General features: G+C 39.9%; 2 protein-coding genes across 2 annotated transcripts in view; one reads left to right on the top strand and one right to left on the bottom strand.

Moving 5' to 3' along the window:
• Positions 1-8,679, top strand: part of C12H10orf88 (chromosome 12 C10orf88 homolog) — a 31,729-nt gene extending 23,050 nt beyond the window's left edge. The window contains exon 6 of the mRNA XM_003922128.4: positions 915-8,679. Within this exon, the coding sequence (XP_003922177.3) occupies positions 915-1,149 (235 nt within the window). The 3' untranslated portion in view covers positions 1,150-8,679. The remainder of the gene's footprint in view (positions 1-914) is intronic.
• A 2,489-nt stretch (positions 8,680-11,168) lies between these two features.
• FAM24A (family with sequence similarity 24 member A) lies at positions 11,169-13,580 on the bottom strand. The gene is made up of 3 exons (XM_074381584.1): positions 13,553-13,580; positions 12,487-12,613; positions 11,169-11,494 (listed from the first exon to the last, which is right to left on the bottom strand). Exons 1-3 carry the CDS (start codon positions 13,578-13,580, stop codon positions 11,320-11,322), a joined length of 330 nt encoding a protein of 109 aa, XP_074237685.1. The 3' UTR covers positions 11,169-11,319.
• Between the last annotated feature and the right edge of the window lie 11,128 nt (positions 13,581-24,708).

Genomic DNA, 24,708 nt, shown 5'->3' with positions numbered 1-24,708 from the left:
GTAAAATAAGATCTTAGTATAAACATACTTGTGATCTTAGTGAATTTCCAAAAGAGTCGTGGAGACTCCAGGGTTTTGTGGACCACAGTCTGAGAGTTACTCTTCTTGTTTTGAGATGGAGTCTTGTTCTATCACTCAGACTAGAGTGCAGTGACTCAGTCTCGGCTCACTGCAGCCTTCGTCTCCTGGGTTCAATCGATCTACCCAAGTAGCTGGGACTACAGGCACCCACCACCATACCCTGCTAATTTTTGTATTTTTAGTAGAGATGGAGTTTCACCATGTGGGCCAGGCTGGTCTCAAACTCCCGACCTCAAGTTACCCACTCACCTCGCCTCCCAAAGTGCTGGGATTACAGGTGTGAGCTACCGTGCCTGGCCTGAGACTTACTGTTCTAATGTTTATTGTGAGCATTAGAAATTGGTGTGCTTTTTATTTATTAGCTTTCCCATTCTAGTTAAATTCTCAAGTGTTTTTATATCAGGTTAATAAAAGAATCTTCCAGTAGTTCAGTAAGGTTGTTTGTATGAAGGAAGAAAAATCTTTATAGAGTTGCTTGGGGAAGTATTTGAAAATGTACATGTTGACTTTAGAAGAAAACTGGGCAAGATTAGTTTTGATTTGGAGCTCAAAGCAAAACAACACTTTCTAAAGACTTGTTCTTTCAGGGTTCCTTTTCACTCTTATATTCTAGGTCAATTGTATACTAAAAAAGAATTAAACAATAATATGTTGGGCATTTAGGGCAGTGATTGCCTGTTGTGGATGTGTATTAGAACCTGAAAATGCATTGTAAGAAGACAGAGCAGAGTTGTGGAGACAAATCTCAATATATGTTGGCTGCTTGTTTTATAAGCTTGGTTGTTTTTGTTATATTAGGGAAAATTTATATATTTTTCAAAATGTGTTTTTAGAATGGAAGAGCAACCTGTTTTTTCCTACTTGGAAAAGATTCTTTCTAAAAATATGGAACTGATGGAAAAGAAACTTATGGATTACATTGATCAGCGAATATATAAACTCCAGGAACACATTGATGATAAGATTGCTTTGTTAATGGACTTGCTGCAAAATCCCAACTCACCGCCCACTGGGATGCCTCTAAGACATTATGACTCTGGAGAAAGACTTTCAAATGGCGAAAGATAAGCACTCATCATAAAACAGTGTACTGCAGATATTTTTTACATATTTATTACAATGCCAAAACCCAAAAATATTTAAGAAAAGCAAGTATTTAATGTCCTTTTAGGGATCGTTGTCTCATATAAAGTGACCTCAGTTTTCATTTTTACTACACTTGTTATTTTAAATCCAGTATTGTACACTGAGTTAATATGATACAGTCAAATTACTTTTGCTCATATTTTTCAGTCTTACAGAAATTTATGTATACTTGTGTTTAAAATGCTTAAAGATTTCTAATATAGTTCATTAGTTTGTATTGTATATGTGTTTAAGTATAAATTTTATTTATATAAATATTTTATAGTCTTAGAAATATGAAAAATGATCCTTAGAGTATTTGATTTTTTTTTTCTTTTTCTAATTATCTTGGGAAATTGGATACTTCAGACTTGGAGCCTTTAATTCAGATTATCGATTTACATTTTGTATTGTTTATCTGAGATAATAAATAAGGTATGATATTTGGGATGTGTAAAATTAGTTCACTCTTGGGCTGTTAATACTATTTGTTTCATTACAGAGTAGCTCTAGGTAGGAAAGTAAACATCAGAACCAGCCTAGTCCTTGTTAGGATTAGTACTTGGATTTAATGTTTCCTGTAAAACAGGGGCAGTCATCTTGTTTGACCTCAGTAACCCCAGACAGTATAAGAAAACCTCTTCTTTTGAGCTGATACAGGTTTTCTCCCCAGAATTCTTTTCTGGCATGTTTATTGTGTGAAATACTGAGGCTCCGCATGGAAGGATTAACACATGTGAGTCAAGAGATTGCAATTCTCTCTGGTAGACTTAGTTTTCTGATTTTATAACTATTGTATATGTGTTGAAGGGTGATATATTCGCATATAAAAATAAATATACCTGCTCTGGAAACTACTTGTCTTTAGTTAGTAGAACTGTTTTATTTTCAACTAATCTTTGCTTCAAATGTTTCATCTTTTAGAAAAAGGATATCTCATACTCCTTTAATGTTTTGGCATGTTTGTTCTTTAAAAGTGTTAACTGATGTAATGCCTGCGCAACATAACTGAATTTCTACCCTGCCCTAATTCTGCTTCTCTTTAAGAGAATGCCTGTGAAAAAAGTTCCCTTTGTAACCAGACCAGTGGAGACTGATAACAGCTAGGATACCTGACCAGATGACTTGAAAAAGACCTCAGCCTTATTATAATCTTATTTCTGTGCTAAATGACACTCCCACTAGTGCCATGACAGTTGACAGTCGCCATGACAATGACCAGAAGAAGCCATGAAAGGACAAAAAGAAAGGCAGCACTCTCGTTTTAGCAAGCTTGCTGCCCATTTCTGAAAAATACATGAATATTCCTCCCTTTGCTTTAATATGCAACAGCTTTATTAGATAAATTATATTTTAACTCCCTCACTCCTCATTAGTTGAGAGGCTGATCTGTGAGCCATGCTCCGGCTTCTCAATTCTGTGGCCATTGAATAAAACCTGCACTGTTTGTCACTCACTTTTAGTTTCAGGTATTGGCTTTGTGACACCCAGAAGGAAAAGACCCCATCTTTTGGAGGACCAGCTTTGTTGGTAACAAAAGGAAGGCTGATTTGTATGCTGTTTGTTCATTTTTATCATACTACAAAGGTGACACAGTATATGGAACAAACACAGTATATGGAACTGTGACCATAGTAATGTCAGGATTTGCATATCCCTTTTCTTATTCCTTGAAGAGCCAGTATTTATGGGACAGTTTGTATACAGCTAGTGCTCGACTTACGACCACGATTGGTTCCGACAGACCAGTCGTAACACGATTTGGTTGTAGGTTGAGTACACTATATGTACAGTACTGTGAAATGATGTTATAAAAATCTTTAAGTCATATTTTGTCATAATTTTCTTTCATTATTGTTATATATCATAATTTTGTTGATTTTATGCCATTTGTATCATCTCTACACCATTTTGTTTCTTATTTTTACATTCATCAGGTTTAAGTAAAACACTGCATTACCAGTACAGCTGGTAGACAAAGACAATTTCCTCTTGGTAGACATCTTGGGAGGGGTTTGATGAAAAATATCCAAGACACAAAACACAAATTGCTGTACCGAGTCTGGGATAACAGTTGAAATGGTGCACGCGGAGATGGTAGTGCTGCCGGAAGCTGGTCCGCACTGTCGTATGCCCAGCTGGGCAACATTTGCGCTGCCAGATGCGGAGCAGTCGTGGCTAGCCATTGTGGTCATAAAGTCGAATGGTCATAAGTTACATAGGTCGTAAGTCGATCAATACCTGTAGATATAAGATAGTATCTCCTTTCTCATTAAGAAGTCTGTCTCACTTAAGTTTGAGTCTGTTAGTTGATAGTCCTGCATCTTCTGGTAGTTGTGGTCTGTTCCTTGAGTCACAGAATGCCTCACTATGATGTAGTAGCAATTACTGTATTCTAAGCAGGGATTATGAATGAAGATAGGAAAAGACAGTTGAAAGGACAATTCTGAGTTCCTTCTGCATATATTTTATGATAAAATAATTGGGAAGCAAGAAAAAGTCATATTTGGCAATTTGGAATTTGATAAATTTGTGATTTCTCTACAGATTTTATGCATTTGTTATTTGGAACAATGTCAGCATAACATAGAGGAACTGTTATTTGAATTAGCTTAGTGTTTATATTAAAAATCAAAGACAAAATATTCCTAAAAGTTTTTTTTGTTTTTTTTTTTTTTTTGAGACAGTTTCACTCTGTCATCCAGGCTGAAGTGCAATGGCGTGATCTCGGCTCACTGCAATTTCCGCCTCTTGTGTTCAAGCAATTCTCCTACCTCAGCCGCCCAAGTAGCATACCACCACACCTGGCTAATTTTTGTATTTTTTGTAGAGATGGGGTCTCATTGTGTTGGCCACGCTGGTCTTGAATTCCTGACCTCAGTCTACCTACCTCGCCTCCCAAAGTGTTGGGATTACAGATACAAGCCACTGTACCTGGCCCCTAAAAGTATTTCTATTTCAAATGGCTGATTTAGTTTGGCTTCCCAGTGGGAGGCAGAAAACTTGTGAAATTAAAGTATTACAGTCTGGCTCAGCATGGTGGCTCATGCTTATAATCTTAAAAACACTTTGGGAGGCTGAGGCAGAAGGATCACTTGAGGCAGGGAGTTTGAATCCAGCCTGGGTATACATAGTGAGGTCCTGTCTCTACCAAAAAAAAAAAAAGGGTTACAGTTAAGGAGCCATGCAGGGTCATTTATTAAGGGTCAGCATTTTTCATAGTTGTCAAAACATACTTGATTAACAGGGAAATTAGTTTCCTTCTTTGAAATTGAAAAACAGTATTTGCTAGGATGTTTCCATATTGACACAAATGTTCAACTATTTTCAAACTTAAAGATGTATTATGCAAGTCTTTGTAGTGAATGTGTTTATAGAAATTAATAAATTCAAGTTTTTGAATTAAGGCTTTTGAAAAGCCATTTTAGTTTCACAGCAAAATTGAGAGAAGCTAGAGAATTCTTATATGTTCCCTATCCTCACGCATGCATAACCTCCTCTACTATCAACATTCTCACTAGAATGGTACATCTATTACAACTGACGAGCCTAGATTGATGTCATTATCACCCAAAGTCAATAGTTCACATAGGATTCATTCTTAGTGTTGTACAGTCTATGAGTTTGGACAGATGTATAATGACGTGTATCCACCATTATCGTATCCCACAGATTAGTTTCACTGCCCTAAAAATCCTCTGTGCTCCGCTTACTCATTCCTCCTAACCCCCCAACCTCTGGTAGCCACTGCTGTCTTTACCATCTCCATGGTTTTCCTGTGTCCTGAATTCCATATAGTTGGACTTGCCCAGGAATTACAGTCCTTGTGGTCTAGACCCCGTTTCAAGTTTATTTAGGACCCTGAGCACTTCAGCCTGCAGTGTCCAGGCTTGCCATAACTCAGGTTCCAACCACTGGGAGAGGTGATTCCCCTCTGGCTGTAACTGGTTTAAATGCTCCTTCCATGGGCGCCGGCTGAGTTCTGCCTGGCGTTTCTCTCTGCCGTGACAGAGAAGCACTGAGTTTCAATGCAAAGTCCCACAGTCACTGCACTCTCCCTCTCACCAAGTGCACAGATTTTTTTTTTCCTCCATGTCATTTAGCCACTGCCAGGGGATGAGGGAGGTGAGTGGTGTTGGCAATTCAAGACTGTCTTTCCCATCCTCTTCTGTGCCTCTTTCAGTGATATGAAGTTAAAAACAGTTACTGTGATCACTCAACTTTTTGTTTGTTTGTTTGTTTGTTTTTTTGGGACGGAGTTTCGCTCTTGTTGTCTAGGCTGGAGTGCAATGGTGTAATCTCGGCTCACCACAACCTCCGCCTCTCGAGTTCAAGCAATTCTCCTGCCTCAGCCTCCCAAGTAGCTGGGATTACAGGCGTGCGCCACCACAACACGCTAATTTTGTATTTTTAGTAGAGATAGGATTTCTCCATGCTGGTCAGGCTGCTCGCAAACTCCCGACCTCAGGTGATCTGCCCACTTCAGCCTCCCAAAGTGCTGGGATTACAGGCCTGAGCCACCATGCCTGGCGGTTTTTGGTTTTTATTAAGGTGCTTTTTTGGTGTCGATAGTTGTTCAGTTTGGTGTTCCTGTGGGGAGGATGTTTGTTTTACCTTCAGCCTTCATCAGTCAGGAGACAATTAAAAGGGCCGAAGGCATGACCCTCCTTATAAGCTCCATCTTGGCCAGGGACTGGACAGCTTTAAGGACTGGCAGCCATCTTTCTCCGTTTCCTTCTCCTGGATCAGTGTCCTTTAAAAACTAAAATCCACACAGTTCTTTGTATGTCTTTACCATAAGATTCATGGTAAAAAATGGAGACTTTTGTTGTTTGTTACATTTATTAATATAGTATAATGTGCATGCTTGCACATACATCTTTGGACACTTATAGTTGTTTCCTGAGGCTAAGTGTTTAGAAGTAAGATTACCTGGTTAAATTCCATGTGCTTTTTATATTTTATATGTATTGCAGTATCACCAGAATGAACTTGACACTAACTTAATCTTCAACTAATAATATTTAAGAGTTATTTTTTTTCCACCCTGGGGCCAGCAGAGCACTCAAAAAGTTCTAAAACCTCTAGCAAGCACCTTTTAAAGGGCAGTATTTTGACAAAAAAATATGTTTTCCCTTCAGCCTCCATCAACATCAACTCTGCCAATCAGGAGACAATTAAAAGGGCCAAAGGCATGAGCCTCCTTACAAATTCCATCTTGTCAGGGGCTGGCAGCCTTAAGGACTGGCAGCTTTTGTAGGCTCTGTGTTTCATCAGCTGTCTGGACACCTCCAGGGAAATGTCAGTTCCAGCCACACAAAGAGTAGATTTGTGTGAGAAGAGAGCAGCTCCACGACTAGTTTCCTAGCAGTCCCCACAGTGAGAATTCCCTCTCTTCAGCTCCTTCCTAGAAGGGTTGCCCCCAGTGGCAGCTCTTTGTGGGGATCTCCAGCAGCTGGCACCCCGCAGGCAATGAGAAAATTGCTGTGGAAATGACAGGGAGCTGGACCTTTGCGCTGTTCCTGCCAATCATGAACTGGCATTTGAGGCCTTTGACATTTGAGGCCTCAGTGACATCTAAGGCCTTTGGGCCTCTGGCCTGGGAAGGGAGGCCTGTGGGAGGCCAGAGGATCAGTAGGGCAAGGTAGAGATGTGGCACCTGGGCCAACTGGGTCCAGCTGGGTCACTGTCCTGCCGAATGCCTGTCAACTCCAATCTCATCCGGCTCAAGAGGCCAAAGAAGAGACTCAGAGCCAGAAACTGAGACATGGGATTTTATTATGGACTACATACAGGGGACAGAGTTCAGTGTGGGCTGGACAGAATAATTGCATGGCCCAGTGGAGATGGGCTGGGAAGGAAAGTCGCAACTGCTGGCAAAGAGCAGGCAGTTCATGTGGCAATTTCACTTAGCACCCTCCCCCTAGCAGTCTCCACCTGGCAGCCTTCACTTAACCCAAAATGGCCTTGGTCTCCTGTTTGGCCTACATTCCATAGGATGGGATCGGGGCTCAGATGTTCCTCACAGACAAGAAATGAATCTCAGGGCTAACCACTCCTGGATTCACTACTTCTGAACACATTCAGGTGCATCTGCCACACAGGGTTATCTCAGGGTATGCTTAAGTTATTGATGTCCGGTTTGTTTACCCTGTAGTCACTCAGATGCTCTGCCAGATGTCTGAGCGGTGAGGAGAGGGGGCAGAGCGTGAGGAGGAAAAGGGAGTGGAGATCCTTGTTCCCTTGCAGAGATTTCTAACAGATTCTATCTGGAGAGGCTGGAGCAGTTAGCTTGGTGCCTTGGGCACTGTGTTTTGCGGCCAAGAGGAGAAAATCCTGGTGTCCATGATGAGACTAGGAAGGGAAAATGTGTGTATTGGGGAGGGTGGGGCTGCTCTCTTTTCATTTTCATTTATTTAGCAAATTATGTAATGTTCTGGGTCCTGAGCAATACAGAATTGAACATGAGAGACATAATCTTGTATTCTAAATGGAGAGTTAAAAAACAAAAATAAATGAAGAATTCAAATAGTGAGAGGAGCTCTGACTACAATAAGACAGGGTGACCTGTTCTATTAATAGATAGTGGCTGCCTTGGGGAAGGGAGGAAATATAAGGGTGGGAGGTAGGGAGTGAGTCTTGAGAGATGCAGTCTGAGCAAAGAAAGATAAGAGGGAGGCATTCATGTGTGATCTGAGCTCAGGGGTTGCATTTTAGGCAAAAGAGAGGGCAAGTGCAAAGGCCCTTAGGCAGGGAGGGGCTGGGCACACCTACAGTATTAGGGAAGAAAGAACAGCCCGGTGGATGTGAGTGGAAGAGTGAGCTGGGAGGGAGGATGGAGGGGAGCAGGTGAAGGTCGGATGCGGAAGGACCTGTAGGACCAATGAGGCATCTGGGTTTCACTCTACGTTCAGGTGGAACATTTCGAGTGGACAGTGCCAGCATTGGCTACTTTTTGAAGAACCTCTGTGCAGCTCTGTGGAGGTTTGACGCTGGTGTAGGCTGTGTCTCCTGCGGGGATATCCTCTGGCTACTGCCAGCTCCTCTGTATTGTTCTGACTGTGCTGCAGCCCAGCCCACGATGCCTCCCTGGGGAGAACACAGTCCTATGCTGTGACCCAGGGGATCCATTCCTTGTTGGACCCACACCTGATGCTGCAAGGGAAAGGCAGCACCTGAGATGCCGGAATGTGATGCTCAGGAGGAGCTTGGACATTCTCCAAGACCCCTGCCCAGCTCTGCTCCATTCCTGTCTGCTTAGGCTGGCTGTGGATGAAGTAGGACTGGGCGTCCTGGGGTGAGTGAGCAGGGTACAGGCATTTGAGAGGGGACTCTTCTGATTACTAAGTGCTGCTTACTCACAGCTGTGTTCACAAATAACCACCCCCACCCAGGGCTCTCCCTCTGAACCCCTCTCCGTCTCCCATGACCAGGATCTCCAACATCCCTGATCTGTCCGCACTGAGTGTGAGTTACATGGCCATACTCTGTGGGGTGGGGTGGGATGGGGTGGGGGTGAGGGAAGCCACCTTTAGGCCCTTGGCAACTTCCTGTGGATCATGGGGTGCTGTGGGGTCACCATCTCACTGTTTCTTCCCTGTTACCTTTGCAAGTCCCCACTTGTGAAGGCCAAATCAGGATGGGAACTGAGCCTGTAGGGCTCTAAAGCCCACGTGTGGTGCTCTGCCCTCTTGCTAATGGGGACATCCTGAAGACCCTTGTCCCACAGACCGCCCTCATGGCTCCCCTCCAATGCCTGCACCAGGCATAGTTGCCCACGTGCCTGGATCCCCCACTGGGTGGGGTAAGAGGGGACTCATGGGTGCTCTTTCTGCTCAGAGCTTGCTGGTTACAAAAGTATATCAGCGTCAAAGGATGGAGACAGTGCCCAGAAACTCGAGGGTAAGAGGTCACTTCCAGGAGGGGGTCTCAGGGCTGCCTCCAGGGAGTCGCTTGGCTCCAAGGGCGGGCGGCTCCTCTGGAGCTGCTGGGCCTGGCCTCTTCTGGCCTGTTTCCCCAGCACTAAGGTCCTGAAGATCCCTGACACTGCCACACACTCTGCCCAGAGCCCTGGAGCTCAGCCAGCAGGTGGCCCCCCAGATGCTTAATTCTATCTTTGTTCACCACCCCATCGCCTGGATGACAGCTGTTTGTTTCATTCGCTATTCCTGTTTTCCTGTTTACTCCTTTAGTAGGTAACCAACTGTTACTAGTTAATATAATTCTTATTCCTTTTTTTTTTTTTTTTTTGAGACGGGGCCTTCCTCTGTTACCCAGACTGGAGTGCAATGGTGTGACCACAGCTCACTGAAGCCTTGACCCCAGGGCTCAGGTCATCCACCTCAGCCCCTGAGAAGCTGGACTACAAGTATGCACCACCATAACCAGCTAAGTTTTTTTAGTTTTTATTTTTGTTAGAGACAGGGCCTCTCTATGTTACCCAGGCTGGAATAATTCTTTATATTGTCTACATGTGGTGTTCACAAGCAACCGTTTAGTTCATGAGAGGAGTGCACAGGGTGGTTACATCTTTCTCCTGCTTGAAAGAATTTTCCAGGAGGCTCAGGGGAAGGAGCCAGAACAGAAGGCAGCTGGGAGCAGAAGAGGAAAGGGAGGCTTCCTGCTGCCTGTTGCTATACTTGGCCTAGAAAAAAAAGAAACTAAAGGGAAATTAACATAGAGAGGTTATTTGGGCCAAGGATGAGGACCAGCCAGGACACACTTCCAGGTTGCCTTGGGAAGTGCTCTGCTCGGCCTGTTACTAGTAGGTTTTTAAAGGCAAAGGGGGCCAGGTGTGGTGGCTCAATGCCTGTAATCCCAGCACTTTGGGAAGCCAAGGTGGGTGGGTCATTTGCGGTCAGGAGTTTGAGACCAGCCTGGCCAACATGGTGAAACCCTGTCTCTACCAAATATACAAAAATTAGCTGGGCATCGTGGCACATGCCTGTAATCCCAGCTACTCAGGAGGCTGAGACAGGAGAATAGTTGGAGCTTGCAGTAAGCTGAGATTGTGCCACTGCACTCTAGCCTGAGAGACAGAGTAAGACTGTCTCAAAAAAAAGAAAAAAAGAAAAAGGCAAAGGGGATCAGGAGTGGCTAATACAGAGCTGTTTAACAGGAATTCTCACTGGTTTACAGAGATAACATAGGTTAGCGATTGGCTCTACAGTGTTGGATTATGGGATATGAGTTCTCATGTCCAGCGTATGGCTTTTTATGGCTTCTTGGCATCAGTCTGGAGCCCACATAGCAAGTGGCTTCGTGAGGTAATTATTTAGCTCAAGATGGGGTGAGGCAGTGAGACATGACTACTCTTTCATTTCAATGCCTCTCTGGGCCTGATAATTAAAGGGGGCTCACATTCCCCGTCATGCTTACCTGTTATCCTCAGATAAACAGTTCCTTTTCTTTCTCACCGTGGTCCAGAAAGTCTGGGTTTTGGTCTTTGACTGCAAGTCCCTGTTATAGTTGAAGATGATGGCTGGATCAGCGCACATCAGTGTGACCGTATCCACAAAGGAGGCACCTGCTCTGATGATCTGGGGGCGGCAGCAGGAGGAATCTGGTTTTCCAAATGTGCCTTTGAGGCCACTGAGCTCAGGCCTACTTTTACACAGATTAGATGACTTTAATGCAAGAGACATCCCCCCTGGCTCCTCTCACTGTCTTAGATGAATGGACCATTATCTGCGGTGGAGGAGCTGGGTGCCGATGACCTAAGCGCTCAGGAGAGCAGAATAAGCTACTTCAGCTGGGTAACATCAGCCGAGGCTGACACTGGAAATGCCCTATCGATACGCATTTTCCTTGCAGGGTGGGAGATGTGCTGGGCGTTTTTATTTTCTAACTTTATTTTACTGCAGTGTAATATTACCAGCTAGTGATCTCAAATCCCAAAGTGGATAATACACATATTTAAATAAGCGATGTTTATAACTAACAAAAATACTGGAGGAAGAGGATTATTTCCAATATTGCACATTTATTCAGAAGTACAGAAAATAACACTGTACATAATAGCGTGTAAATACTCTAGAACTTGATTTGCATAATAAAATGTTATACTAAGAAAGAAATATTGCTCATGAAGATTTTGTGCCCACCTTTCCCAAGTCAGAGGCCCTCATGTATATCACAACAGCAAGGTGGCAGGGAATCAAAATCGGCATACATTCTGCATCCTTCACAGCACTGCCGGGCGGGACAAGACTCCGTGGCCATGGTTTTGGCCTGGCTGTTCTTGGTGTACAACACCTTGTCTGAGTTGTGACCAGATTCCTTTGCAGCTCTTGAGAAAAGACACACACAAAGCACAGGCTTAGAATTTTTCTTCTCAGTCCTTTTGTTAGAACTGTTGGGGGTTATCTGGGAAGTTTAGTGCTGAAGCCAATCAAACATGAACACCAGTCCTAAATTAAAGCTTGCTCCCATCCCAAGTTCCTCTTGAATCCCTTCCTCTCTTACAATTGCTATAAATGTAAACTCAGGTGACAAAAGTAAGGGTAAGTGAATTGCAAGCAAGGTAACCCAGCTGGTTACTGCAGGCCCCCGAGATGCAGGAATGACGGGAAGGTGCTGAGTTCAGCTGTGCCCCAGGATCTGGGATGTGTCATTGCGAACTCCCTGGAATGGAGACACAACTGTATCTGACAACCAATCAATCTGGTACTTGAAGAGTCTTCTTCCCAAACTGTCTTTTGTTCAACCTACATTCCGTTTTCTGCTGTCTCCCAGGATATTTACACAGGTCAGCTGTCCCAGAGTCCTAAAGGTCCAGCTCCTTGTTCTCAAGGCTACCAGCAATGAAAGAAAACAGTGAAAGCTCCAAACTCAGGCAAGAGGAGATCAATTCACCCTGTCCTCGCTCCGCGCGAGCACAAGGCAGAGGCTCACTCACGCAGCCTCCCCTAGAGTTCAGCCTACAGTGCCCGGGAAGGTATTGGCCAAGGTGCTGAACTCAGGGAGGCACTAGCCAAGGAGCTGAGCAAAGGGAGGCTTGGCCAAAGCGCTGAATTAAACACCTGATGGTAAATTCAGTGAGGTCCAGTGACAGACAAGCAGTACTGACACTCATAGCCCTAAGCTGAGAACATTCTACAAACCCAAGGCAGAAGGGAAAATATTTTACACTCCGCTGCCATTTCTGCCTTTTTAAAGCTGCTTGTTCTTCTTGACCTTACCCAGGGGTATGGCACAGCAGCAAGGAATGATCTTGCTAAAATAGGGAGTCCACATATTCCATTTAAGGAGGTATGATTCGCTTTCCCCCATGTGACTCACTTTAGTGCCTTGGCTATTTTGAAGTAAAGACAGAGCACAACACATAAGAGCACAATCGCGGCAACCAGTAAGCTGATTCCAATGCCGATCATGATCTTCGTTCTGAGATCAAACATCTTTGCCACACCTATGGAGAAAGTGCAGGAAAGCAGAACATGGCCTCCCTCCCCACACAGCCACTAAGCAACCTCAGCATACTTCCATTAGTAGAGGAGGAGTGAACCCCAAACACAGATCCTTATACATGCAAACTGCAAGCAAATCTTTCCAGATAGGCTTAGGTTCCTAAGCTGGCCCAGGTAAGCAAAAGGGTTTGTTTATCGATAAAAATGGATTTAAGATCAGACACAGTGGCTCATGCCTGTAATTCCAGCACTTTGGGAGGCCAAGGAAGGTGGATCATGAGGTCAGGAGATTGAGACCATTCTGGCTAACAAGGTTACAAGGTGAATGAAACCCTGTCTCTACTAAAAATACAAAATTTAGCCAGGCGTGGTGGCATGTGCCTGTAGTCCCAGCTACTCGGGAGGCTGAGGCAGGAGAATTGCTTGAATCCAGGAGGCAGAGGTTGCAGTGAGCCAAGATCATATGACTGCACTCCAGCCGGGGTGACAGAGAGAGACTCTGTCTCAAAAAAAAAAAAAAAAAAAAAAAGGACTTAAATGCAAACTCCAAAGGGAAGGAAGTCAGAATGACAGACAGTGGGAAGACTGTTTCCCTCTCACAGGCATGATGTGTAGCTGGAAATGACCACAGGCCTACCCTGGAGCTGATGGCTTTACTTCCCACCACCTGGACCCCTGAAATATGTTCACTCAGAGAGTCAGAAATCACCCCTCACTGTACATTAGGTTTAAAATTATTTTATGAAACTAAGATAGTTTAAAAATTTTGTCTAACAATACTGAGAATATGTAAATCTATTTCATAAGTGATAAGTATTTTGGGAAAAACAGTTTTAAGTTTTCCCACTGACAACTGGGTAATCTCAGGGGTTAAGGATATTATTGATGCTTCCAGCTAAACCCTTGCTAGGGCTCAGAGATGGGAAGGGGCCTGTACAGACCAGGAGCCAGCTTATCCAGGAGCCCCATGTCCGTCATTCTGTCTTCCTAGTAGACCATAGGCCTGCCTCTGCCATTTTTCCTTGTAAATACCAAATTATCCCAGGAAACCCAATTTGTTTGGAATAAGTAATTTGTTTAATCTAACACTCTGAATTAGGGAACAGTGAGCCAGGAGAGAATAACCAATCTGATAGGTAAGCATACTTACTACAGTTCAACCATCTAGAGCTGGATGAAGGCCAATTGTAACAATAAAGTTAAGAAAAAAACCTTTAGGGTATGGGATATTCAGAATTTCTCAAGCCTGTAATCTGAGAAAGAGGGACATAATTATCTCTGCTAGCAGTAATTAAGTGCCAAGGTTGAACAGCTCAGATCACTTTTGGAAGCTCAGGCTTAGCCAGAGTTGGTAGAATGGGCCAGCTCTAACATTCATGCCACAGGCTGTGTGACATCAGCTCTCTGGACCCCAGCTCTCTTTCATGGAGTTCTGAATTCCATTCCACAGGTATATTTTTGCTCTTGTGAGATATAAGTACTGTTTTGAATCACTTAATTCTAAGTCTTTTATCTTTTCTGGTCTTATTTCCCTTCCATTAATTTTTGGGGTTCAGTGGGGAGCCTCAGCATTTCACACTTCAAATGTATCAGGAAAGGGCTTGGAAAAAAAAGAATCTATATCAGCTCAAAACAAAACAAAACAAAACAAAACAAAACCAAACCCCAACAAAACAACGAACAAAACAGACTTCCTTATACTTTCTGGGTTTATTGAGATAAAACTAGATGAATGCTCCCATTTTATATCATACACTAACTCCAAAGTAATAATCCTAACAAGGAATAGGCCAGTTCTGATATTCACTTTCTTAACCTACTGTTACAATGTGACAGACTGTAAAATTAATGGCTCCGATGTAAACTGATTTTATAGATGCCAAAGATCACATCTAATTTTTTATCTGAAATAAACAATATAAAATTTAACTTGGTGATCTGAAAGTAAAACTTCCAGCTTAAGTAGCTAGTTTTCCAAGAACAGTAAATTAGAAAAAAAAAAAAAAAACACTCTAACCATTTTTTTATACCCCTAAAACTATAAAATAAGTTCTTCATATAAATCAAAACAGTACTTAAATCAAACATATACTATATAAACTAATGAATTATATTAAAAATTACTTAACATTTAGAAATATAACACAGAAGTATACATAAACTTATGAGTTAAAATATGACTAGCAAAAATAATTTAGGACTGTATCATGTTAACTCTCAGTATACAGTACAAGTATAGGAATAATGAACACTGAGATCACTTCATGTAAGTAAGATGATGACATTAAAACCTTGCTTTTTATAAACATATTTGGGTTTTGGCTTTGTAATAAATATGTAATAAATATCTGCAGTACATTGTTTATGTTGAGTTTATCTTTCTCCATTTGAAAGTCTTTCTCCAGAGTCATAATGTCTTAGAGACATCCCAGTGGGTGAGGCGTTGGGATTTTGCAGCAAATCCATTAACAAAGCAATCTTATCATCAATATGCTCCTGGAGTTTATATATTCATTTTAGAAAGAACATTTTCCAAGTAGGAGTAAACAGGCTGCTCTTCCATTCTGGAAATACATTTTTAAAATATATCAATTTTCCCTAATATTTTAACAAAACAACTGAACTATACAACAAGGAGCCAACATATATTGCTGAAGTTTGTCTCTGCAAACTGTGCTGTCTTCTTACAATGTATTTCCAGGTTCTAACATACATCCACAACAGATAACCACAGTCATCAACACATACTTATTTCTTTAAACATTTACCAAATACACAGTTGAAATGGGAATATAAAAGAGAAGATGATTCTTTAAGGACCAAGTCCTTAGAATGAGTCTTTTTGATATGGAGCACCAAATCAAAACTGATCTTGCCCAACTTATTTTAAGGTCAACATGTATATTTTCCAAGTATTTCCCCAAGAAACCCTACAATTTAAACAGTTTTATCTTCTTTCTTTCATACAAACCTTACTAAAGAATTAAAAAGTTCTTTGTTAACCTGATATAAAACTGAGGAAGAATTTAACTGGAATGGGACAATTAAAGATTTTTTTTTAAAAAAAGCACTCCAGTTTCTAAAATAAAACTTTTATTGCACTCTAGGGCAGTGATTCTTAGAGTATGGTTCATAGAACACTATAGGATCCTTTTAAAGGTTCCAGGAAGGCAAAGCGTTTTTATGGTAACATTGAGGTAATACATGCCTTTTTCACCCTCATTCTCTCATGAAGGCACAGTGGTATTTTCCAGAAACTATACAACCTGTTATTGATATAATGATTAATAGAATGTGTGATAGTATATTTTTGTATTTTCTATAATTCCCTAAGGTACTAGGTTAAGGGTGTAAATATTTGCTTTTTAAGAGATTGATTCAGTTTGTTTTGAGTAGTTATAATGTGCTCCTATGCTATATTGGACTACATGTACTATAATGCAGAAGCAGACATGAGCAAGTTAATACAGAGTTGTGTAAATTTAAAACAATGTCATTCTTTTCACTGATTTTTTGAAAACAAGATAGTTTTTAATAAAAACTATTACGTTTATATGCAAGTAATTACTATTTTAAAATAAATACAAATTTTAATATAGTCTATATAAATAAATATTCTTTGAGTTCTTCATTTTTGAGATTATAAAGAGATCCTGAGATGAAAACATATGAGAACTACCACTCTAGAAATTGCCAAGCAGGTTAAAAATTATTAAATTCAAAAAAAAAAAAAGCATTTACACTTTAAAAAGTGGAATGAAGTGGTATCTGCTCATTTTCAATGTTTCCTAGAGCTACTAAAAAAAGTATAGTTACAAACTAGTTGATAAAAATACTCCCCTGGATTACACAAGAAGGGAGACAGGGACCACCGATAAGACGTGATACTTGACACGAATCACATGTGGCTCTTTCTTTCCTGCTTTATCAGATGCTGTGCTCTTCTCATTTTCAGTCTCTCCATTTTCTGCAGGTAAATCTTTAAATCTTTAGTTTCTTGTTTAGCCACTTTGACCTGCTTTCCCTTTGCTCCCGCTTTCCCTTTTGTTTGCAGTTTTTTGTCTGAGGATGATTCTTCCTTGCTGCCTCTTTTGGTTTTGTTTGCACTTTTGCAGAAGCAGGTTTATCTGACCATCTCATGGGCCTCCTCTTGGGCTCTTCCTTCCCCACCCTTTCAGCGGGGCTGTTTCCTCTGGTGCCTGAGGGCTGAGGTGCATCATGAGCCTTCGTGAAGCTGGGCTGCAGGGCTACCTGCACATTGCCACTTGTCCTGCCACCTGAGCATTTAGTTTAGCTGTTCAAATCGGTGTGTTGTGATATCTCATTATGGTCTTAGTTTGAATTTCCTAATGGCTAGTAATGTTGAGTATCTTTTCATGTTCATATGCTGTTTGTATATTCTCTTTGGTGAAATATCTCCTGTCTAAATGGGCTTTTTTTTTTTCTGTTGAGTTCTGAAAGTTCTTAATATATTCTAGGTATGAGTCATCTATGAGTCATCTGTCAGATTATTTGGTTTGCAAATAATATATTCTCCCATCTGTGGCTTGTATTTTCATCCTCTTAATTGGGTCAGAGGGCAAAAGTTTATCTTTAATGAAGTCTAATTTATTAATTTTATTTTATGGACTTTACTTTTGGTGTCATGTTTAAGTACTTTTCTGCAATTCTTAGTGCTAAAGATTTTCTCCAGTTTCCATCTAAAAGATCATTTAAATCTATGACCCATTTTGAGTTAATTTTTGTGTTGGATGTGAAGTTTAGGTGAAAGGATTTGGATACTCAATTGCTCTAGTGAAGAAATTAAATAATAGCAATAATAGTAAAACAAAGCCTTATAATTTGTAGTTGCTATATAATAAAGTAAATTTTGCTGTGTTGTATGCTGTTTAATATAATACCACCCCAGCTCTGTTTAAGGCAAAATATTTAACTGCCTTCCTGCAAACCATTTAACCCTTATCTACCTCCCTACATTCTTAGCAAAGTTCCCAGACATCTAGAAATTCCTGTTTTTCTTGCTGACCAGCTGCAAGGTCACAGTGCAAATAAAAACTGCAGAATGCATTTCTCAAAATGTTACTTTTCAAATGTAAAGTACATCACAAAACATGTCACAAGTTGATTAACTGTTCTTTGTTCTGGCTTCTGCACCTGCTACATCATCCTACATGCACAAAAAATATCCCATTTTTTTTTGTCCTTTGCTCAGAATTAGGAAGCGATTCTGCTGAGCTCGTAATCACATTAAATAAAATCCTCCTGCAACCCCATCTGTCTCTCCAGTTCTCTGATTTCCCACTACACTAACACCATTTTTTGGAGACAAGATCCCACTCTGTTGCTGAGGCTGAAGGGCAGTGGGTACAATCGCAGCTCATCACAGCCTTGACTTCCTGGGTTCAAATGATCCTCCCACTTCAGCTTCCCAAGTAGCTGGGACTACAGGCATGTACCACCATGACTGGCTAACTTTTGTGTTTTTTGTAGAGACAGGGTTTTGCCATGTTGCCTAGGCTAGTCTTGAACTCCTGGGCTCAAGTGATCTGCCTTTCTCAGCCTCCCAAAGTGCTGGGATTATGGGTGTGAGCCATCGCATCTGGCTAGTTTTGCACCTTTATCAAAAATCCATTGAACATATTTGTGAGAGTCTATTTCTGACCCTCTATTATGTTCCATTGATCTATATTTCTACCCCCACACCAATACTACACAGTATTGCATATTCTACACTGGGAAGAGTGATTCCCAATCATTTAATTCTTTTTTTTGAAAGTTGTTTTAGGCTGGGCCTGGTGCCTCACACCTGTAATCCCAGCACTTTGGGAGGCCAAGGCAGGTGGATTACTTGAGGCCAGGAGTTCAAGATCAGGTTTCAACATGGTGAAACCCCATCTCTACTAAAAATGCAAAAAACAGTTTGGTGTTGTGACAGGTGCCCATAGTCCCAGCTACTTGGGAGGCTGAGGCATGAGAATTGCTTGAACCCAGGAGGTGAACATTACAGGGAGCCAAGATGGCACCACTCCATTCCAGTCTGGGTGACAGAGTGCGACTCTTGTCTCAAAAAAAAAAGAAAGAAAGAAAAAAGAGAAACAAGTTGTTTTAGCCATTCTACTACTTTTGCCTCTCATATAATTTTAAAAAGTCTTGCCTTTGTCTACAAAAAAATCTTGCTGGGATTTTGATACAAATTTCATTAAGTCTGCATATCAATAGGAAGAACTAACAATTTTGCTATGTTGAGTCACCAATCCATAAACAGGGTATGTCCCTCAATTTATTTAGATCTCCTATGATTTGTTTCATCAGCATTTTACAATTTTCAGCATATATATATATATATATATATATATATATATATATGTATATATATGTACCCTGTACAAGTTTTGTTAGATTCATACCTAAGTATTCAGTTTTCTTTGGAGCAACTATAAATAGTATAGTGAGTGTGTCTGTTTTAAGTTGAAAAGCTTACTTTTATTCTTACAATTTTATACCAGAAAACCAACATTTAATTTAATAATTCATTGTTGACAGCTGAGTTATAAAAAGAAATTGTGTTTTAAATTTTGGTTTCCTCACGTCATTGTTTGTACAGTTAAACCTCAGTATTTGTGGGAGACTGGTTCTAGGACCTCCCTCCCCAAACCGACCCCTGTCGATACCAAAATCTGCAGATGCTTAAGTCCCTTATATAAAATGGCAATACTTAATAAAAGTAAATTCTATGTAAATAGTTGTTATACTGTATTACTTATACAACAAGGACAAGAAAAAAATTGCAGTTTTTTTTTTTTTTGTTGTTGTCTATTTTTGATCCACAGTGAGTTGAATCCATGGTGCAAAATCTATATTTATAAAAAATATAGCTTAGTGCTTATCTTTATGAATATAGATAAGCATATTTTTCTCTTTCATCCTGTGACCTTTGCTGAACTCATTTATTAGTTCTAAATCTTTTTTTTTTTTTTAACTCCTTGGGATGTTCTACATAGACCATCTTGTCATCTGCAAATAAGGACAGTTTTCTTCCATTGCAATTGTATTTAATTTCTTTTTCTCGCCTTACTGCTGTGGCTGTAACTTCCAGTACTAGGTTGAGCAAGAGTGGTGAGAAAAGACATCCTTGCCTTGTTTCTGACTTAGGAGGGAAGCATTCAGTCTTTTACCATGTGTGAAAGTATTATGTTAGCTATAGGTTTCTTGTAGTCATCTTTTATGAAGTTGAGGAAGTTCCTCTCAATGTCTAGTTTTCTGAGTTCCCTTCCTTATAGATGGGTGTTAAAATTTAAAAAATACTTTTCTGTGTTAATTTATATGGTCATATGAATTTTCTTCTAGTCTGCTGAAATGGTAGATTACGTTAACTCTCTAAAACTGAATCAGTCTTGCATACCTAGACTAAATCCCACTTGGTTGTCAGATAAATATAGTTTTGTTTGTTTGGTTTATTTGTGTGTGTGTGTGTGTGTGTGTGTGTGTGTGTGTGTGTGTATGTGTGTGTTTTGTTTTTTGAGACAGAGTCTCATTCTGTAGCCCAGGCTGGAGTGCAGTGGCATGATCTTGGCTCACAGCAACCTCTGCCTCCCCGGTCTTGGTTCAAGCAATTCTCCTGCCTCAGCCTCCCAAGTAGCTGGGATTACAGGCACATGCCACCATGCCCAGCTAGTTTTTGTATTTTTAGTAGAGATGGGGTTTCACCATGTTGGCCAGGCTGGTCTCAAACTCTTGACCTTGTGATTCGCCTGGCTCAGCCTCCCAAAGTGCTGGGATTACAGGTGTAAGCCACTGCACCTGGCCATATATACAGTTTTTTATATAGTATATTGCTAGATATGACTTGCTAATATTTTGTTGCATATTCTTGCAACCAACTTATGAGATACTGGTCTGCAGTTTTCCTTTATCTTCTACTGTCTTTGTCTGGTTTTGCTATAAGGGTAACACTGGCCTCATAAAATGAGTTCTACTTTTTGGAAGAGATTGTGTAAAATTGGTATAATCTTTTCTTAAAATATGTGGTAGTCTTCTCTGATAAAACCATCTGGGCTTAGATATTTCTCTTTTGGGGACTTTTACAAATTCAGTTTCTAAAAAGCATGAATAGCCACAAAATTATTCAGATTATTTCATCTTGGTTGTATTACAGGGTTTTTCTAAAAATTGGTTCATATCATCAAAGCTGTCAATTTTATGAGTGTAAAGTGGTTCATAATCTCTCTTAATTGTCACAAAATCTATAGTTATATGCCGTTACATTCCTGATTTTGTCTTCTCTCTTTTTATCTTTGTTAGTCTTAGTACAGGTTTATCTATTTTTTTTTTTTTTTTTCCAAAGAATCCGCTTTTTGTTTCATTGATTTTTCTCTGTTGTTTTTCTGTTTTCATTTTGGCTGTCCCCATTTCCTTCCTTCTACTTGCTCTGGGTTTACTTTGCTCTTCTTTTTCTTGTTTTCTTTCCCTCACATAGAAATTTACATTGCTAATTTGAGATCTTTCTTATTTCTAACATATACACTTAATGTAAAAATTTCCTTCTCAATGCTGCTTAGGTGGAGCTCCCAAATTCCGATATGTTGGAATTTTATTTTCTCCCAGTTCTATGCTATTCTTTTTTTCATTGCTTTTGAGACTTCCTCTTAACTCGTAGATTGTTTAGAAGCATGCCATTTAATTTCTAAGGGCTTGTTTTTTTTTTTTTTTTTTTTTTTTTTTTGTTTTTTTTTGTTTTTTTTTGTGCTGTCTTTTGGTTATTGACTTCTAGTTTGATTTTGTCATCAGAAAATATGCTGTGCATGATTTTGATTCTTTTTAATTTGTGAGAGTTTGCTTTATGACCAGGATATGGTCTCAGCAAATGTTTCATAGGTGTTTAAATAGAGTGTATATTCTGCCGTGGTTGAAATGGCGTGTTCTACAAATGTCAGCTAGATCCTGCTGATAGTGTGCTATTCAGTTCTATATCTTTCCTATAGTTCTGTCAAATAGTTCTGTCAAGAGTTGAGCATGGGGTGTTAGGTCTTCAACTATAATTATGGATATGTCCATAGCTTCTTTATTATCTATCAGTTTTTTGCTTCATGTAATTCGAACCTCTGTTATTTAGTGCATACCCATTTAGGTTCACAATGTCATTGTCTTTTTATTACTATGTAATGCCCCTCTTTTTATCTAGTGAATTTCTTTGCTCTGAAGCCTGCTTTACCTGATATTAATATATGACTTCTGCTTTTTAAACATTAATGTTTGCATGACATATCTTTCTACTTTTGACTTACCTGTGTCATTATATTTGAAGTGTGTTTTGTCAACTGCATATCGTTGGGCTGTGTTTTATAATCCATCCTATAAATCTCTTTTAATTGGTGAATCTAGCCATTTATATTTAAAGTAATTATTAAAACATAATTATCTTAGATACTTCCTCTACAGATATTAAGTACTACATCATATGGTGTTATTTTTACTTCAACCATCCATGATTTAAGAGATTTATGAGAAGGATAGCCTCTTATATTTACCTCTATTTTTATCCATTCCATTGATCCTTCTTCCTTTCTGAGGTTCTAAGCATTCTTTTGTCATCATTTCCTTAGAGAACTTGCTTTACCCATTCTCTAAGGGTAGACCTGCCAGTGTCAAATAATTTGTTTTTATTTATTTGAGAATGTCTTTATTTGATGTTTGTTCCTAAAGGATTTTTTCCTGGATATAAAATTTGTGACTCACAGTTCTTTTACAGCACTTAAAAAAAATGTGCCTTTTCTTACTGGCCACCATAATTTCAGACAAGAAATCAGGTGTCAACAATCTTGGTATTTCCCTATGAGAATATGTTGTTTCTCTCCAGCTTTCTTTTAGAATTTTTTATTTTTCAAAAAATTATGATATGACTTGGCATAGGTTTATTTGGATTTATCCTGTGTAGAACTTTCTCAGCTTCTTGAATAAGTAAGTTCATGCCTTTCACCATTTTGGCTTTCAGGAAATTTCAACCATTATTTCTTTAGATATTTTCAGATCCAAACTCTCCCTTCCTCTCCCTTCCTCTCTTTATATCACCCCAGCTAGGACACTAAAGTATCACTTGACTTTGCAGGATGGTGGTGACATCACCCTGGTAGAACTGAAGTACTGCTTGTTTCAGCTGAGCAAGGGCTGGAAGTTCAGCTTCTACTCGGCTCTATTGATACCACCTCAGTAGCAGAATTGGAATGCTGCCCACTTCCTCTGAGTGAGAGATGGAAGAACAGCTCACCATTTAGCTTGGTGATATCCCCCCAGTGGAGAAACCAGAGTATAACTGCCTCTTTCAACAGGGCAGGCAGGAGAGCAGTATATCCACTGGTGTTTGACTGGAGTAGGACAAGTATTACTGAAAGGTTTTATTTTGTTAGAACTCTCTTTTTCTTGTTCTTTGGTTAGAAGAAATAGGCTTTCTTGAAGCTCTTAATTTTTGTCACCATTGGTTATTCCAGGTTGCAGGCTTCTCTGGCACCCCATCCAAGATATATGGAAGGCAAAACAAAAAACAAAAAACAAAAACAAAACGCAAAAAACCTCAGCATTGCATTGCTCCTCAAATCCCACAGTCCCTAAGCCATCTGACTTCTTTTTACCTTTCACAGTCGTTGTATGTTTATTTGTTGTGTTATGTCCAAGGATTTTTATTTGTAAAATTAGAATCTGTGAGGAATGGCAATGTGCTATCTCAGCTGGACCTAGAAGTGTCCCAAGCAGTTTTTGAATCCCTGTATACTGTATAGTCTTTTGAATTTTCTTTTTTTGCCATTATACAACAAGTAGTTATCACTGATAGACTATCAACAATTGAAGACTATGCCATCTCATACAACAAGTAATTATCATTCATGTACACCACCAATTATTGAACACTAATGATATCTTTCTATATCCTAAGAACCACTTTCATTTCAATAAATTAAATTCCCCAAATTTTAACACTGTGGGAAACCTTAAACAAATTTCAACAAATACAAATATCTAACTTTACATACTGGAAAAAAAAAAAAAAAACTACATCAAAAGATTTAACTAGTAAGGCAAAATAGTTAAGCTAGGTCTCTGACTGGAGTCCTGAATTCTAGCCTAGTGCAATATTTCAGCACGTTATGTCTATGTAAAGAATGGGGAATGTACTAAATACTCAGCATATAGTTGGGTAGTCCTCAATCAAATCAGGACTGCCACAAACTTAGACTTATGAGACCAGGGTATGAGGGCCTACATGCTATAAACAATTACAGCGTTAACACATTTTTTGATGACTTCAAAATTAGCCTAGGTTAAATATGACCTACAAAGAATATCTGTTATGATGGCTCATTTGGTACAATCAGGAAAATAATATACATATTATGGTTTCCATAGCTGCTCTTCATTCTTGTGGACCACTTTCAACTTCAACCATTAGCTAATGCTTGTAACTGACAAAATGCCTGACAAGTTTGTAACACCTCCAGTTATAGGCACTTCCTTCAAAACAATCTATTATCTTCTATAGAATAGTTATTCCTTACAAGTATATTAGGAGTAAACTGGGCTGGGCACAGTGGCTCACGCATGTAATCCCAGCACTTTGGGAAGCCGAGGCGGGTGGATCACAAGGTCAGGAGTTTAAGACCAGCCTGGTCAACATAGTGGAACCCCATCTCCACTAAAAATACAAAAAAATATTAGCCAGGTGTGGTGGTGGGCACTTTAATCCCAGCTACTCAGGAGGTTGAGGCAGGAGAATCACTTGAACCCAGAAGGCAGAGGTTATAGTGAGCCGAGATTTTGCTATTGCACTCCAGCCTGGGTGACAGTGCGAGACTCCATCTCAAAATAAATAAATAAAATTTTTAAAAGTTTCTAAAATTTTCTATTGAAATAGATGTTAGGCAGCACTCATTGAGACAAATGTGTTTCTCTTTTTCCTCATCTAATTCTCCCACCTACTAAATCAAAACTACATTCGTATTAAAACAATACTTACCCAACACCAAAATTGCCTTCATCAGTCTTGGTGAGGTTTTCCTGCCACTAAGCCTTATGTCCCAGACAGAGACGGTTAACTTGACTACATAAA

This window comes from Saimiri boliviensis, chromosome 12 (assembly GCF_048565385.1).
Source record: "Saimiri boliviensis isolate mSaiBol1 chromosome 12, mSaiBol1.pri, whole genome shotgun sequence".
NCBI lineage: Eukaryota > Metazoa > Chordata > Mammalia > Primates > Cebidae > Saimiri > Saimiri boliviensis.
Note: the sequence above shows the minus strand (reverse complement) of the source record. Positions and strands in the feature narration are given on the sequence as shown.